We start from the raw sequence: 18,512 nt of genomic DNA, 5'->3' as shown, positions 1-18,512 counted from the left end.
CAAATACATACATCTAAAACTTAGGCCTACTTTTTTTTTTTTTTTTTTTCAGTGTACTTTTTTTCTTTTGGACTCTATCTGCTGAAGTTTTCCGTTTGGGAGGACTGAAGTTTGCGAATGTCGGCCTGAACAACCAGAAGCATTTACACTCGGCGGAGCGTTTCAAACCTCCTTTTACTGACTGTGCTAAAATGAGGGGTTTCATGAGTCTCTGTCACTCTTTCTCCCATGGCAGGACTAGTAACAGCATCATCAAGTGTAATATCAGCTGGAGGCATGAAGGCCAGAGAGGATGAATCTCTTTACTGGAGGCTTTTCCAGTGTGGGCGAGCCTCATCTTTGCTGTTTGGCAGCCACTAGTGCTGAAGACCTGCTTGCAAGGCCTGATTGGAGGACTTTTAGGCGTCCTGCTTCCACAACTGAAGGCTTTCATCTGCTCTCAGACAGGCTGTTCTCCTACAATTACGGAGGATTCCTCCATGTAATTGAGCGCTTGTGTACCACATCGAAAGCATATCGTGTTGGCCTCTAATGTATCTCAGTGCATTATCACTCGGTCACACTGTTGTTCTATTAGTGGAGATTCAGGAGGAAAGTCTATTTCATATCTGTGGTCTTGTGGGTTGTACAGTTGCGGTCTCTCTTTCCGTGTTTTTCCAGCTCACTCGACTGACTATGAGGTCAGACAGCTGAGCTCACTGGGATTTAGCATGCTGGAATGGACTCATCTGTGTTTGATGATTGCACATTCACTCACTCGTATGTCATGGGTCATGTGATTTACTAGCACCTCCGGTTGAATGACGGGAGTGCGATCATATGGCGTGACATTTGTTTCAGGTGATTCAAGAAATGTGTCCATTTTCACCCATCTGCTTTAGTTCCAGGTGTAGAGACACTAGGGGTGGGGGAAAAAATCGATTCTTAGATGCATCGCGATGCGGACGTGGACGATTCTGAATCGATTTACAAATGCAAAAAATCGATTTTCAAAAAAAAAAAAAAAAAAAAAAATTATTACATTTTTTTTTTTTTTTTGAAAATCGATAATAACGTAATATTGACGGAACGCAAAAGACGGAACTCTAAAGCGTGGAAACAATATCGTCAAAGCTTCCACCCGGCTCGGAAAGGGCAAAGCGCATTACACAATCAATCGCAACTTTTATTGCCAAGGATCTGCATCTAGTCGTTGAGAACCAGGGCTTTCGCGCTATGTTGCACGCTTTGGAGCCGAGATACAACGTCCCATCTCGGAGATATTTTACAGACACAGCGATCCCCACACTCTACAACAAGACCAAAACCGAAGTCATGGAATCACTGAAGAAAGCGGGTAGGATAGCTGTAACATGTGATGCGTGGACATCCGTATTTTATGTTAATAGAGATTCAGAATATGTTGAAGTTTGTTATAATTTGTTATTGTTGTGATTTTTACTGTAGTGAATTTACTGTTGTGAAATGGAAAATCAATAATCGAGAATCGAGAATCGGTAATAATCGAAAATCGACTGTAATCGAATCGGGACTTCAATAATCGTAATCGAATCGAATCGGGAAATCAGAAAGATTAACCACCCCTAAGAGACACTGATGAAATGTTTGATTTGATGATCAACTATTTCATAAAAAAAATTAAAAGAGGCTAGAATTATATGTATATAATTTTAGAACCATTAAGACTTTTAAGACAATAACTTTATTTGTCAAGCACGTTGATCTTTGAAACTTTGCAGGACTTTTACATTCACAAACATCTATGTTACACACTGCATGACATGTAATATTTGAAAAAAAGAAGCATAATGGGGCACTTTAAAGTCTGGATTCATCCCAGCCACAATCGGCAGTCTCTTAATACTGATGTGTTTGAAGTGAGAAGTTTGCAATGACCCTTTTGCTGTCTGAATTAGTCCTTTGTGAGTTTACTCTGTCTCTCTTTTGGACTGGATCTTGTGTTGGTCATCCTGGAACCGTCCCAGTGCCTTCTCCCACTGGCCTGAAGGTTATTGGTTAGTTTGTGTGGTGTGTGTTTTGTGGTGGTGTTTCATTTGGCGTCAGCACTTTGACATTGGTGTGTGATTAGCTCTCGTGTCACTGATTCCCATGACTCATGGAGATGGTCATCCAGCAGAATGAGCAGAGATGTGCGGTCAGAGGTCTGCTGACTAGGCTGGCTTTGAATTTTCTTAGATGTTGGATGGAAATTGGTTTGTTGATGTAGATTTGGTGTCATTGCACGTTTCTGTGTCTGTGCATGTGACAACAGGCTGGTGATTTTGGAAGTTATCTATCTTTTTTTTCAGGCTTTTGATGAAATTTAATATCTGTTTATTCATGTATTTGCTTTGAAATGGAAATTTGAAGTGTGTTTTTTAAGGAATCGTTATCTATATATATTTAAAAGCATGTTTAAAGCAAGATGGAATATACAGTCAAAATCTAGTCAAATTTAGTCAAAAATATAAATACCAAAAAATGTGCATAGATAAATACTTTTTTTGCTAAAGCATTTTAAATAGGGAAGCAGTGATATTCAGCCAACTATAATTTTCATTAATCAGCAATAACTGATAAATGGGCCGTATTAAAATTCCATATTATCTTAACTGAATGATTTATAAATCACAAAAAACTATTAAAAAAACTAAAATCAGTCATTTTAAGTGTTATGAGTGATTTTAAGCATCATTTAATATGAGATATGTAAAATGTATATTCATTTAGAAATTAGTTTAAAGATGACATTTTACTGTGTTGTAAAATTTAGTGTTAACATCAACTTTAATTGACCGTTAGATGACAGCAAAGGTAATCAAAATATAAATAACCATTGAAAAAAAACTACTGAAATTTACAGTAAAAATATTTTTTCACAGGAATTTGTTTTAAATATGTAATTTTGGTGATCAAAGATGAGTTTTAATCGATTAAAATTGACTACAGGCGGACTTGAATAGTTTTTTATACTGACAACCACCTTAAAAACACAGATAAAGTCGCTTGATGAATCAAAGTTCATCACAAGTAGCTTTTCGAAAAGCTGAGGTTAATACTAAAATATAGACCGTGCGCACAAATTCAAAACACTGTGGCAACAAAACACTAAAATAATGCAATAATCATCCATTTAACAATATAAGATAACACAAATCCTAATGTACATAACTAATAAGAAAAAATAAACATAGTTAACTTATGTAAATGAAAAACGATCAAATGTGAGCTGTTACTCAGAATTCTGAATGCCAATTTATGTTTTTCACTGTAAAGTATAAGACTTGACTTGTATTTTTTCTTTTCCAAAAACTGTATTTTCCAAAAAGCATGTATTTTACTTTGTAATAGATCAAATGGGACATTTCAATTTAGTTTTCCACCGTATAAATGGAACTTACTGTTAACTAATTAAAAGGGTTTTACTGTAGTATTTTTACAGTCTTTTAGCATTAATATAATTTTTTAAAGTGTAGGAGAGAATAAGATGCAGAAATAAATACTATCTACCAATACCACTAAAATGGCCAAATTCAGCCCAATAATTGATATGGTGGCAATATATCGTGCATCCCTAAAACCATCACGTATGGTTACCAAAACTCATTGCAAATATATCATATCATAAATATTCTATGTGTATATATACACCGTTTTCTCATATAGCTTTCATTCTGGATTTGGCCTCTTCAGCAGAGCCGGAGCTGTCAGTGATCAGACAGTGAGTCCTGCCTCACTCAGGCTGTCAGCTCTGTCTGTTGTTCCTCAGCAGCTTTCCAGACAGCATATCCCCTCACCGAGTCTGATCCGCTGACCCTCATCTCAAAAGAGCTCCAACAAAGAGCCATCAGCGAGTGGTTAGTCTCTTGAGACACTCTCTCTGTATTAGCGCTCGCACTGCTCCTCATGAAGTTATAGGTTATAGAAGGATGTAAGGGAAGAAGAGTCGTGGTCTACCCTTTGTGCTAGTCTGACCGGCAATTAACCTGAGAGTATGGCCCAATCCGAGCCGGGTCCTCGTTTTTGATGTCTCCTTTAGAGGAGCTAAGGAGGAGTATGTTATGTAATTAGATGGAGCAAAGCAAGTTTAATGTGACAAAAGCCTGACTAATTCATCAGGCTAACTGGAACATCTGGAGCACAGTCTTTTGAGGTGTTCAACTATAGTTGAGTTGTGTTTCTAAAGCATTTTCTGTGCAATTTCATTGTTTATTTGTGTGGGTTTCTACCATATTAAGCTGTACTCTTTCTCTGTGCATCACAAAATATTACCAAGTAGTGCTGCACGATATATGTTTTTAGCATCAATATTGCGATGTGCACATCCGCGATAGTCACATTGCAAGATCGTAGTTGATAGTAACATGTGATTCGCGGATTAATTGCAACGTTTAACCCTCAGAGTGAAAGTATATCATTTGCATGTGTTGTTAAGTCCTGTCATGAACATGTGCATGCAAAATCATGTCAAAACGCCCATCTTGGTGAGTATCCTCGTAAACGCAGTCAGTTATGTGTTGTAAACAATTAAGAAAGAAAACGGATGCGTATCATTGAATTGGATCCGTGCGTTCGTCTTAGTGACCGCAGCATAATATACCGGCAGCTTTTTATGTCGCCAATGTTAATCAAACAACAAAGTACATACATTTGATTATTCAATATCTATACCTGAATACAGTTCGCTTTACCTGAAAAACATAAAGCACTGCTTATTTAATTTGTGTTTGTTGTATTATTGTATGCTTGTTGTAATTTGTTTATTTTCTATGCAGATTCACTTTACATAAAAATCACCCCAATCATCCTAAAATAATGAATTCTTTACAAATAGAGCTATTCAAATCATCTGATGAAATTGTTGTCATATCGCAATATATATGGCAGAAAATCAGTTTTTTGCATTATCGTGCAGCCCTATTTCCAAGACAATATCTCTCTGAGTTGTCCTCGCAGGCTGCAGACAAAAACAAACATACAATGTAACTAGTGTTGTCTGATTCACAAGCAAATGAGTCTTAAGAGCCAGCTCTTCTAATTCATCAAAACTAATGATTTCTTTCTTTAATCAATGCTGTTATTGTTAAAATCGTCTTTTGGCAATTGAAATGAAGATTACTGAAATTGAATTGTAGAATACTGTCACATACAATTTTTACAAAAGATAGTAGGAAGCACACAGTATGTACTGCATAATGTGCACAGTATTCATTAAGCATGGCTAGTTCCTCTAAACAACTTCTTACAGGCATTTCCAGCCAAACTCACGCTAGCGCTCGAGTCAGAAGTTGATTTTCGGGCAACTCGAACAAACAGAACAATGTTTTGAAAGCATCACAGTGTCACAGCGTTGACAGTCTTCAGGTCAACCTACGCATGGTCTACTTAGAGCTGGTCTTAAGCCACTATAAGACACTGGAATAAGACACTATTTTAATATCCAGAATGTTACATACTTCACCATTAAGAGGAATGAGATTGTGCTATTGATGTTAATTCACTCCGAAATTAACAAGTTTGGTGAAGTTTACACTTAATTGTATACTTACAGAACAACTTATACAATCATATACAATCAGAACAACTCGATGGTGATAGAATGTTTCTGAGCATTAGAAACAAGACATTTTGCAATAGTTATGCAGTTGTTGTTGCTAACCAATCACATTAGATCTAAAATTGAGTATAATGTCTAAAATGTGTGTATGACTATGAGCTGACCAATACATGTGACATGGTTTACCGCCAGCCCTATTCACCCTTTTTCCACGTCCCACAGCGAGCTCGCACTTCACACTACCTATGGTCTTCATTAGCACATGAATGAATGTGCACGTGTGTGTGTGTGTGTGTGTGATGTTCAGACAGTTGCTCCTTAGGAAGTTCTGTCATGTGCATACACTAGTATGCAAAATTACTTCAGACTTTTTTCCCCTATTTTGTCCTGTCCATTGTTAAAGGTAGGGTAGGCAATTTCGGAGAGGCTAGCATTAGCAAGCTAGCTTTGAAAGTATGAGCCAAGCCTCTTTTAAAAACACATGAACGGCAGAGTCTTCAAAGCGTGACGAGAGATGTAATTAAATTACCTCATGTCTTAAAGCACATAACATTACAATAATAATAAATGTAAACCACTTACGGAGCTCTTACTTGTACCACCTGACTTCTGCAGATTCATTTTGGCATTGATAGTGTTGACATAGAAATGCATAAATCCGAGTCTTGAGGACCTGAACAGCTCCGGGTAGAACGTCATGGTGAAAACGTAGAACGTCGACATTGCTTAATTACGGTTACGACACGACGTGAACGCAGCATAAGATCGTTGCTTTGGTTCAGGAGGAACTGTAAAAGGCGGCTGCTGTTTGTTGTTGGCGCTCGGTGACTGTCTGTCTACTAGGGCTGTAAACGATTAATCGTGATTAATCGAATCCAAAATAAAAGTTTGTGTTTACATAATATATGTGTGTGTGTATTGTGTATAATTATTTTGTATATATAAATACACACACATGCATGTATATATTTGAGAAATATTTGCATTTATATACTGCATATATATTTTTATATGATTTATATTATATATAAATAAAACTATGTTATATATAAATAACACATTTTGCTTAAATATACACATGCATGTGTGTGTATTTATATATACAAAATAATTATACACAATACACACACATATATTATGAAAACACAAACTTTTATTTTGGATTCGATTAATCGCGATTAATCGTTTACAGCCCTACGTCTACAAATCTGTACATGTTTTGATATTTAGACCACTTCAATTATTGATTGCTATCAGGATGTGAATAGTTTCAACCAGAATAATAATAATAAAAATGTCCTACCCTACCTTTTAAGTGGGGTTTTCAGCGGTGTTAAGCGGATTCTGACTAACTTACTGACTAACACTTCTGATAGGTAATTGCATTCACGCGCTCAACAGATATGATTGTGATTGGCTGCCATTCACAATATTTGTAAAACACACTGTACATAGAAACCTTTGAGGCTCAAACAAACATCACATCATTGACCCAAAACACAAATCAACCCAGCAAACGCACAGAAAGAATCATGCTGACAACCACACAGACCACCTTTGCATTGTAGCATCGACTTCTGCATGGTAAAATATACCGGTTTAGTTTGATAAGTGCTATCTGATTCTGTACTGTGAGTGGCAGTGGGTTGATTGCTGTGTGTCTGTGTGTGTGTGTCCGTACAGAGAAACCGGTGAACGCAGACCAGCAGGAGCGGACTCTTCTGAAGGGCGTGTTCAGCGTCAGGAAGGGAAAGACACAGCTCCATAAATGGGCCGAGCGGCAGGTCATCCTGTGCGGGACCTGTCTTATCGTGGCCTCTGTCAAGGACAGCCTGACTGGCAAGATGCACATCCTACCCCTGGTCGGGGGAAAGGTAGGGGTTCACAGACACCCACACACACATCAGGATCCGAGAACAGATAACAGAGAGCAGATGCATCAACACAGCTGTGAATGAATGAGGATGAGGAGGGAAGGGAGAGAGAGAGAGAGAGGGACAAATGCCAATCAGACTCTTCTGTCTAGCCTTTGTTAAAGTCGGCGCGAAACAGAAGTTGCAATAGTCTTTTCTTCCCTATTGTGATGTATATCTAGGGTTGGGAAGCGAAAATCAATTCCAGTTCTGGAAGAATGGTTGGAGGGTTCTGGTTTGCTATTGGTGGATCTCATGTGAGTGACAGGTTGTCCCGCCCTCACGCCAGTAAACGCATCATCAGAGAAGATGTTGCAAGAGGGAGGGGAGGTTATATTGATTAAAGATTATGAGGGCACATGGATTTAAAAAAATATATAACAATGTGCATGGATAAATCATTTATAATAAACACTGTAATTATTCCATAAAAACAAGAAATCTCAATTTTGATTTCATGGTGACTTTAAAGGAATATTCTGGGTTTCCGGCTTCATGTAAATGGACAGTACAGTCTGTGTGTCATGCTGTTGATTACCACAGGCAATACTTTTAGCTCGCAGTCATTTCAGTTTCAATTCACAGTAATACACTTCAATATGATGTCTAGTATTCAAGCAGCCCAGAGGGTTTAAAAGCAGTGTTTTTGTTAAAGCACTTACATGAATTCTTCTGTCAAAATTAATGTTTGGTACTGGAGTTGTGAATTTCAAAATCATCTTTTGGAAGCAGAACTGGTGGAGAAACGTCTAGTTGTGTGTTACTCTTCTGGAAGAGAAGTGTGCTAATTGTATTGAGTATGCACTGATAGTGTACTTCAAATCTTAAATTAATATTTACAAAAAAAAAATTTTACTTACACATAAATATGTGACATAGGACTGCAAGTTTCAATACAAATTACATCAAAGTATATTTTCATAAGTTTGCCATAAATGCTTGTCAATACATTCAGCAGTACACTAACCATATTTAAAAGACAATAGAAGTAATTATGAAATTAAATAAAGATGTGCTTAAGTCCTTCTTAAGTGGTCACAAAACGTTCAACTAATTGCATTTAATATACATTTAAACTATAAGACATTTGAAACATTGAGTTCACACTTAAAGGGATAGTTCACCCAAAAATTCTGTCAATATTTACTCACCCTCATGTTGTTAAAAACCTGTATGAGTTTCTTTCTTCTCTTGAACGCAATATATATATATATATATATATATATATATATATATATATATATATATATATATATATATATATATATATTAAAGAATGTTGGTAACCAAACAGTTGATGGCACCCATTGACTTCCATAGTTGGAGGGGGGAAAAAAATACTATGGAAGTCAATGGGTGCCGTCAACTGTTTGGTTACCAACATTCTTTAAAAAAAAAAAAAAAAAAAAAAAAAATATATATATATATATTTTGTGTTTCTTTGTTCTTCTTCTTTCAGAAGAAAGAAACTCATACATGTTTTTTAACAACATGAGGGTGAGTAAATATTGACAGAATTTTTATTTTTGGGTGAACTATCCCTTTAAGTGTATTATTTGTGTATTATCAGAGACGATACATATTTAGGTTGATAGAGTGCTGGATTTACGGATAGGTTGACCTTTTGCCAAGGTTCATAAGTGTTTTTTTTCAAAGCACGTAGTGTCTTCATTACCAACAGAGTTGACATGCTCGTTTCTTGGCTCAGGTGGAAGAGGTGAAGAGGAGACAGCACTGTCTGATGTTCAGCTCCGCCGGCCCGCAGGCCCAGACCTACTACGTTAACTTCGACACGCTGGCTGACTACCAGCGCTGGCATCGGCAGGCTTCTAAAGTGAGTGATGTGCTTTATCTAATCTAGACATGCATTAAGATTTCATTAGGAAACCCACAGTGATTCAACAGCGGATCAGAGTTTTCTCTTCTATCGCTTTTCCAATAAATCCCCCTCACAGATTGTACGTGTTTGTATTTTGGGTACGGAGGGACACACCGTCCCGACCGCCTGCAGTGAACAGCTGAAACAGCTGTCTTGTGTTTTAAACACACACGTTTATTGTCCCGAACTTGTTTTCTTTGTGTTTCTTTTGTGTTCGGCTTCCCTGTGTTCTGTTAGTCCTCATTTGTCTTAATCGCCTAATTAATTGGCATTCCAAACTCTGGCTGTGTCTCTGGAGTCTAATGAGGTCTGACCATCTCTGGAGATCACAGCTAACTCCACTACACCAGAAACTTCCTGAATTATGCAAAACACGCTCTGAACGATTGTGTGTGAGGGTGATCCTGAGGTAACAGGCTGTTTGAGGTGGCATGATAGATGAGAAAGTGTGTGTGTGTGACTACAGCTGCAGTGCTGTGTGGTCTGACTGGTTCAGTAATAAAAGAGCCTTTCAATCCAGTCCAAATCATTGTTGACTAAAGCTAAATTTCCTAACAATCATTTTCATCAATTGAAATAAAATACTAATATAAGATGGAAAATGTTGCCATGGCAATTGAAATGAAGTTGAAGTTTTCTTTTTACAAATAAAAAGTACATAAAAAAAGCTATATATATATATGTAAAGCTAATTCATAAATAATACTTAAATAGCACCAGACAGCTAGAGGTCAGTGGCAAATGTTCAATAACTTTGAAAATGTCAAGTTAGGGTATTTAGTAAAACAGCAATAACATATTTTCCTTACACCTTGAATACATTTCTGAAAGTAATAATTTTTTCTTCAAATATCACTATTCATTTTTTTTTAGTTTGTTTGTGGTCATATTAGAAATATTTTGAAGCAGAAATGCTTTACTACTTTGAATATATATATTTTTTAGAAATAATAAAGATTACCCCAAACTATATTTCACATGCTACTGTCTTTTTAAGCTTCTTACTGACTCCTTTTTTTTTTCTTTTTACTAAATGCCTGGCAACTAATTTTAATTTAGAAATTGAAAACCTGTTCATCATAAGACCTGTATTCTGGTAAATGAATGAAATGTAAATGAATCTGGGAAACGTCTGTATGAATTGCATTTTATTAATATGTTTTTAAAATTAATTAATAGACGTAGACACAAAAATCTGAGCATGACGTCATTGACCCTTAACATTAGACTCCATCCATGTGAATTAACCAGCACGCTCAGATTCTGTTCCAGTGATGTAATGAGTGTGCTTCATTTCACTGATCTGAGTTTGGCTCATGCGGCAGTGCCTGAATGATGTCACCACTGAGCTCCTCAGCCATTCTCAAGCAGTGCTTTTGCACTTTTAAAATCTGATTGAATAAGCCATGTTTTAACAGAAATGATAAAACAAGTTATTAAGTAATTGCTATATAGATTGGCGACTGTAAACCGCCTACATTTAGGCTAATAAAATATTTCTTGATGAAAAAATGATTGTAATTCTTATTAATAACCCTGTAAAGTCTGACATATAAAATAAAAGTCAAAAATATCTTACAAGAAAGGAACAGGAACCCTTAGACAATATATAAATATAAATATATATATATATATAAACTGCCGTAAAAAATATATATATAAACTGCCGTAAAAAAAAAATATATATATATGTGCGTGCACGGTGCATATATACATACACGTGCATATATGTATATGTATATATATATATGTGTGTGTGTGTGAGAAATATGGAGTTCTCACTATAATATCTCAGCTTATTTGTTATTTTTTAATTTACTGGTTATATTAATTTCTATTAATATGTTTTTATTCATATTTAATGTATATTATTAACTATTAACATTGGTTGTCTTTTATCATTGTTCCACCATTTTATTCAAGCAATGAGCAATTCCAGCCAAAGGCCTTGCAAATACATAGATTTCCCTAAGGTTTTATGTCATGCCTAACCTTATTTTGACCGTGACCATTATAAGATCATTGGATTTGTATTGGCTGCAGCAGAATGCTGGTCATGTTGATGAGGTGTGCGTTTTCACATTGTCATGTAGGTGGTGTCTCAGACTATAAGTCTGGTGGATTTATCCTGCTACAGTCTGGAGGAAGTGCCCGAGTATCTCTTCTACTGCCAGGACGTCACACACCTCAACCTACGGCACAACTTCGTGAGGCTGGACGGCCCTGGAGGACTCATCAACTTCAACAGGTGACTTTACAGGATTCAGCTTTAGATGGTTCGGCTGCTGGATGTAGATTGTGGACCCAAAAGCAGCTCTAGGATTTAGTACAGAGCTATAATTTTTGTTTTCCTGCAAGGTGTACTTCAGAAAAATACTTTTCTTCAATGCTCTTTACATAATTACAAACTTGTGCATAAATTTAGGCTGTTGTCTCCGTTGGGATGCGGTCTCTTGTTGCGCTGCCATGCACACGGAGAAGAGCTATTTATTCTGTACATGCACTCATGTCAATGACAGCCGCTTCTGTGCAAACACGAGCAATAAGAGCATCACGAAATGGGAACTTGCAGAGGGGATGATGCTATCACACGTTAATCATTAACTATGATTAGTGGTGTTTAAATCGGTACGGTTATCATTAGATGGGCCATTGGACACAGCTGTAAATGGGCCATGTATATTTCTGCATGCAAAAGACATGTCCTGGTCATATTTCACCCCAAAATCAAGAGAAAATTTATTTTAAGGATATTTTTTATAGTTTTAGTTTATTAAACCTATAATTTAATATTTAAAAAATGTGCATATGTGTAGCTCAATGTTATTCAGATACCCAAACTTGAAAAAAATATGCAATTTGGTGCTAATATTTATATGGCCAAAAAAATAAGATAAATTGTAATATATGCATTTTATGTCAGTAGTCTGTTTTACTGTTATAAAGCTTTACAAATATCAGTTGTCATTTTTAAAAAATCTGTCTTAAGATAATATTTAAATGCTTATACGGTAGTTTATGATCAAGGCTCTGTAGTTTTTTATTGTAGGAAGCAAACCATATAATGCAATGCAATACAAGAGGTGAACAAATAAACGTTGATGCATCATATTTGATACTCACATTTTAACATGGTTTTTCCAAAAAACATGTATAATCAAGTAATTTAAAGTTTCTTCAGTCCATTAAGTGTTTATCTTGAAATATTACAGTAACACTTTACAATAAGGTTAGACAATTAGTTAACTCTTAAAGTCCCACTGTGGTGAAAATCAACCTTTAAATGTTGTTTATATATCGATGTATTAAGGTTGACATGAAATAAGAATGAATACTTCTATCCAATTTTCATTTCGACATTTGCTATTACATTATTAAAATCAAAATGTGTTTGTTAACATTAGTTAATGCACTGTGAATGAACATGAACAAACAATATAAAGATTTATATAAAGAATATATAGATTTCACACTAAAAAGAAAGACATTTTTAGAATGATTTAAGGGTTTTAACTTGCTAAAAAAGTATAAACTACCGATCAGACAACAGAAGGCATGTAGCAGATTGTGTACAACAGGTTTTGATCATGTTGATAATTTAGAGGCCTTAGAAATTTGTGTATCAAATATGATACAGTAGGCTTTATAAGATTAAGCCTATTACTTCCTGTTGATTTTGGAGGGAAATGTAAGAAGCTTCTCTGCCATGTTACTACTTTCACAGAGGGCTTTCACACATGCTTGCGCCATTATCTCTCTCTCTCTCTCTCTCTCTCTCTCTCTCTCTCTCTCTCTCTCTCTCTCTCTCTCTCTCTCAGCTGTGACATATATTTAGTAACAGACTGTTACTAACAGTGTATGGTGGGTGGTGCAGGATGCGTAGGATGATGGTGGTGGTGGGGTGATGTGTGTGTGTGTGTGTGAGCTCAGCATATGTTCTGGTTCAGGATGCCACCATTGCTTTACCTCCCAACCACATCAGTCATTGACAGGCTCATTCTTAACATGCACATCGGACCACATATAGCCACAGCCTCTGATATTTAGGTTTCGTGCTATAGACATTCAGGGCTCGCAAAATCGCCCGCCCGACGTCCCGGGGCTATTGTGTTTTCCAGTCGGGCTACCAAAATGCATAACCGGCCTGCCCGACGGGCTATCTGAAATGGTGTTCGCTTCAGTCTTGTTATAAATCAGATTCAGCGCGTTCTTCGTCTTCAATCCGCAGTGGCGCCGAACAGAGCGCACGTCAGAAACAGAGGACAGGGTGTGTGTGTGTGTGTGTATGTATCTGAGCCTCATCATTGGTCTGTCACTGCTCGTCAATGTCAGAATATTAGAGATTACCAATCAAATCAAAGTAGGCGGGATTTATATTCACAGAAGCTACTGAGCGCGAATTTGAGCAGAGCGACTCGACGCTTCAGTTTATGGACAAGTGCGATAACGTAAGTAGCTAAACTAAATATTTAACATTTGACTTTATTTTTTTAGGTCATAAATGTTAAACAAATGACAAATTATCAGGCAAACGAATTTACTTGTCTAATTTTGCCATTTTGAACTGAAAATAGGCCTTTGTAACGTGACTCGTGGAATGTAATTCGTTTAACGTTACTGTCATTGTGAGGGGACGAGAAACAAAGCCGTTTTCATCTTGTTAGGCACAATATTAATAACGAATGTGTACATGTTGAGAATTAATATAGTACAATTTGTAGCCTTCAGTAAATTAAAAAAGTTCAGCTTTAGGAGGGGAAGAGACAGGGCAAGATGAGGAGACTGAGAGAAAAAGAAAGAGTGATGGATAAGTGAGAGCAGGTATTGACAAATACTGCCCGCTGACATGGTTTTAAAGCTATTTCTTATCCTTTTTTTGGCCTTCAAACGTCTTGAAATGCACTTATCAGAGAAATAAAAAATTTGAACCCCCTAACAACCTTAAATTTAGGACCTATTTGATTATAAAGCCCTGTCTACGGCCCTGTATTAAGATCAATAATGAATGTGTACATATTGTGAATAAATTTAAAGGGGGGGTAAAATACTTAGTTTCAGTCAATCTCATGTTAATCTTGAGTACCTATAGAGTAATAGTGCGTCCTTCATATCTCCAAAAAGTCTTTAGTTTCATCATATTTATAAAATAAAAATACAGCTTTCCGATTCTATCCGGAAAAAGCCGAGGTCCTTGATTCTGGGCGTGGGCGGAGCTAAAGAGTCAAGCGGGAGCGCGTGATACCGTTGTACTTACATGAATGGGGTGTTTTATCACTGGGACCGCGCCAGGTTTTAATTGCAACCGGTTTTCAAATCCAGCGACGACCTTGTTAATAAAACATTCGTCACTGAAATGACCAGAACACAAAACCGCACTTGCCACACTCCTTTGCTGTCCCGGAAATACAAACTGCATCCACTGTTCCAGTAACACTGGGTTCTTTGGGAAGCTGAACAAGGTAAACTTTCCCTCACATCCCAAAACACACTTTTTTGGAGACATTCTTGACATCAACCATTCCTATTTAGCGCTGCTGACGATGATTTCCGGTATGAGCGCGGTCTTTCTCTCCTCTGGTCGACGTGTGCGTGAACGCGCTTTTCCGAGAGCAATGCTCATATAAGGAGGTCCACTCTGGTCTACGTCATTAGATCTACGATAGAAAAAAACCAGCCGAAACGTGTGGCAACCCGGAAGTATGATTTTCAGCACAGAAATTCTCTGTTATTCGTTCAAAATAACTTTTCAAACTTTGGCCATTATTAGCATGAGAATCCATCTCTTTAACACTGTAAACAACTCTGAATACATGAAACACCATTGTACCCCCCCTTTAATAAACTTAGTTAGGCTACCTAGCTTTCCTGGTAGCTTTCAGTAAATGAACGTGTCTGAGAAAATGATTCATAAATCAACCTATCAGCTGACCCCAAGATTACTTTCGTCATTGACAGACAAAAATGAAAAGCCTATCAGTCAAAGCTCAGCTTTAGGACGGGAAGAGCCAGAGCAAGAGAAAAACAAAGAGAAAAAGAGTGATGCTGATGAGGAGAGAAAAATAGTCAGCTTTGTGACATGGTTTTAAAGCTATTGTTGTCCAATTTTTTTGGCATTCAAAACATCTTAAAATGCACATATGTAGATCAGAGAAATAAAAATTTTGAAGAGAATAATTTTTTTTTTATCATACCCTCATTGGGGGCTAAGCCACAGACAGATTCATGTTCCATACTGGTCACACACATTTCACTTCAGAGAACCAGATGTATATTTGTATTGATGATTCTAATTTGATTATTTTATATCCAATTGTTGATATTTGTGTTTTGAAAAAGTTTTTGATTCATGTTTTGACTCCTAACCAATTTTCTACATTAAAAATGGTATTTTTATGTGGGCTAGTAAAATTCATTTCGGGCTACCAAAATCTGATGAGTGCCTGCCCGAAGGGCTACCAGCGATTTAGAAATTTTGCGAGCCCTGACATTTTTGTGTCGCTGCAAGATGCCTCGCTCAAGGGTGTTTGTCGTGTCAGGCGGTTGCTCTGGGCTGGATGAGCGCTCTTTGGCAGTCATTCGTCCATGAAGAGCCCCGTCTGACAGCGTCATTTGCCTGAGGTAACAAGGATACAAAGGCCATTGAGCCAGTTAAAGGAAACAGGAGTGTGGGAAATTGGGAAGAGGAAGAGCATGCAATGATGTCATTTAGTTTGAAACGATATGATACAATATGATATCATACGATTTTATTAATCCTCAAAGGGAAATTAAGCTGTTATAGCAGAGAACACACACACACACGCACGCACGCCAATAAAACAATGTTGGAAAGATACTTTTGGGAGTAAAAGTCATTTTACATATTAATACTTTTATTCAGCAAGGACACAATGAATTGATAAAGAGTGACAGTAAAGTCATTTATAATGTAACAAAAATGTGTATTTTTCAAATAAATGCATCAACTTTCTATTCATCATAGAATCCTGTAAAATGTATCATGTTTTTCCACAAAAATATTAAGCAGCACAACTGTTTTCAACATTTATAATAATAAAGACATGGGGAGTTTGTAAGATTTTATGTTTTTGAAAGCAGTCTCTTATGCTCACCAAGGCTGTTAAAATAACTGTTTTCTATTTTAATATATATTCAAATGTAATTTATTCTTATGACGCAAAGCTGAATTTTCAGCATCATTACTCCAGTCTTCAGTGTCACGTGATCCTTCTGAAATCATTGTAATATATTGATGCTCATGAAACATTTCTTATTATTATAATCAATATTTAAAACAGTCATGCTTGCTAATATTTTTGTGGAAATGATGTACTTTTTCTTTAGGATTCTTTTAATAAAGTTTATTTCATTTATTTGAAATAAAAATATTTTGTAACATTTTTAATTTAAAGTGTCCTTGTTGAATTGCTGAAGTGTCCTTTTTAACTGACATTTTTCTGACATCTAACTAACTCAGACATGTAATAATGAAGAGATTAATTTTATATGACAGATTACTTATTTTGATTTTTAATATTTAGAGAAGGTGTTTGATGATTTTTCTTGTCCTTTTGTCATACCCGCCGAAACAATTCACTGAAAGTCTCCCTATGGGATAATAAAGATGACTACTAAATTGGTCTCCCAGAAGACATAATGTCTACATTTGGATCAAAACTGTCGGACATCTCCATTGCACATGTCTCTTTACTTCATTTGTCTCCAGGGAGCTCCTTTCTATTTACCATGGGAACCATAGTTTCTGCTCAAATACCACATTTGAGGATTCATTGATTGACACCTCGTATGGTTATGTGTTGGCTGTACAGTTACAATGGTGATTTGCTAGCCTTATATACATTTAGAGAAACAGTTAGGCAGGCTTCCTCCAAAGACTTGCTCTCTAAATGCATTTGTTGCAAGTCCATTATGCATAAGTGTTTCTTATGATAGAATCATATCTTCAGGAAATAACCATGTCCATTAAGAGCGCTGAATATTTCCGCAGATTTGCCCAGCTGAAGAGCTTGAACCTTTCTCACAATGGTCTGGGTGTATTCCCGGAGTCGGTGTGTGAGATCCTGACACTGACAGAGCTCTATCTGTCCTGCAATGGTCTCACTGCGATCCCGGCCCACATCGACAACCTCCAGAGGTCAGCGCACATTACACGACTTTACTGTGCACAACACACCATCTGCGGCTGCTCTTTCGGGCAGATTTTAACCTGCAAATAATATGCTGTTGTTTGTTTGTTGCTATTTTTGTAGCTGATCTAAAAGAGAAAATATGTGCTTGTTTAGTTACATTTCTGAAGTCACTGATCCTTTTTGTTATTGCCAAAATGGCCTCTCTTTTTGTAATCAGCTCAACTTTTGTAAGTGCACAAATGTGCCTTGTAGGTCATTTGAAAAACATTGCACAACATAATGAGTGTGATTATGGGTTATAATCTAAATAATCCTTTGATTTGCATGATTGTATTTAAATTATTCAGTGCTTTATATACCACTGCTCCCGCAATTACAGTCAGTGTGGTACCAAAGAGCCTGTCAAGCGAAGTTCTTTTCCCCCCTCAAAATGAGCCAGTAAAATGCATGTAGTTCAGCCGTGCATATTACGCTACCAGATTAAATCAAGCATAAAAATCAGCCTAGTTTTACTGCTCTCTGCTCAGCTTATATGAGGTGCACTGGGCATGTAGGAAGCCTGCAGTCGAATCTTACTGGATAGTGCTGACCATATCTGTCAATACTAGTGTCCTTAAAATGATCAGCATCAGGCTATATTATATTATACTGTATTAACGAGTAGCTGCGGTGAATGAAGTGCACGGCGACAGGAATACGATAACAACAATCTTTTAATATAACATTTAGGAAAACTCAGGAGAATCAAAATACACAGCCACTTGTATAAACGAAAACGGACAAAGGAACAGACAGAAACTCAGAGTATAAATGCATGAGGCAAAAAAGGGAATTAAGATGAACAGAATAACTAATCATTCAGTAACTGAGACTGAGAACTCAAACAGGCAGGCAAACGGGGAAATAACCAACAGAAACTGAACATGAATGTGACAACGCCCCCTTATGGTGAGGCGTGTCCTTGCGGCGTAGGGTCCAACTGATGGGGGAGGGTGGGAGCTCTGGAGGAGGAT

The 18,512-nt window shown here is 36.8% G+C and overlaps 1 protein-coding gene across 1 annotated transcript in view; it reads left to right on the top strand.

Moving 5' to 3' along the window:
- phlpp2 (PH domain and leucine rich repeat protein phosphatase 2) overlaps window positions 1–18,512 on the top strand; it is a 66,943-nt gene that overhangs the window by 25,052 nt on the left and 23,379 nt on the right. The window contains exons 4-7 of the mRNA XM_079588955.1: window positions 7,241–7,431; window positions 9,179–9,304; window positions 11,443–11,597; window positions 17,358–17,504. Of these exons, the coding sequence (XP_079445081.1) occupies window positions 7,241–7,431; window positions 9,179–9,304; window positions 11,443–11,597; window positions 17,358–17,504 (619 nt within the window). The remainder of the gene's footprint in view (window positions 1–7,240; window positions 7,432–9,178; window positions 9,305–11,442; window positions 11,598–17,357; window positions 17,505–18,512) is intronic.

This window comes from Phoxinus phoxinus (genome assembly GCF_949152265.1).
Source record: "Phoxinus phoxinus genome assembly, chromosome: 2".
In the NCBI taxonomy this organism is placed as follows: domain Eukaryota; kingdom Metazoa; phylum Chordata; class Actinopteri; order Cypriniformes; family Leuciscidae; genus Phoxinus; species Phoxinus phoxinus.
Note: the sequence above shows the minus strand (reverse complement) of the source record. Positions and strands in the feature narration are given on the sequence as shown.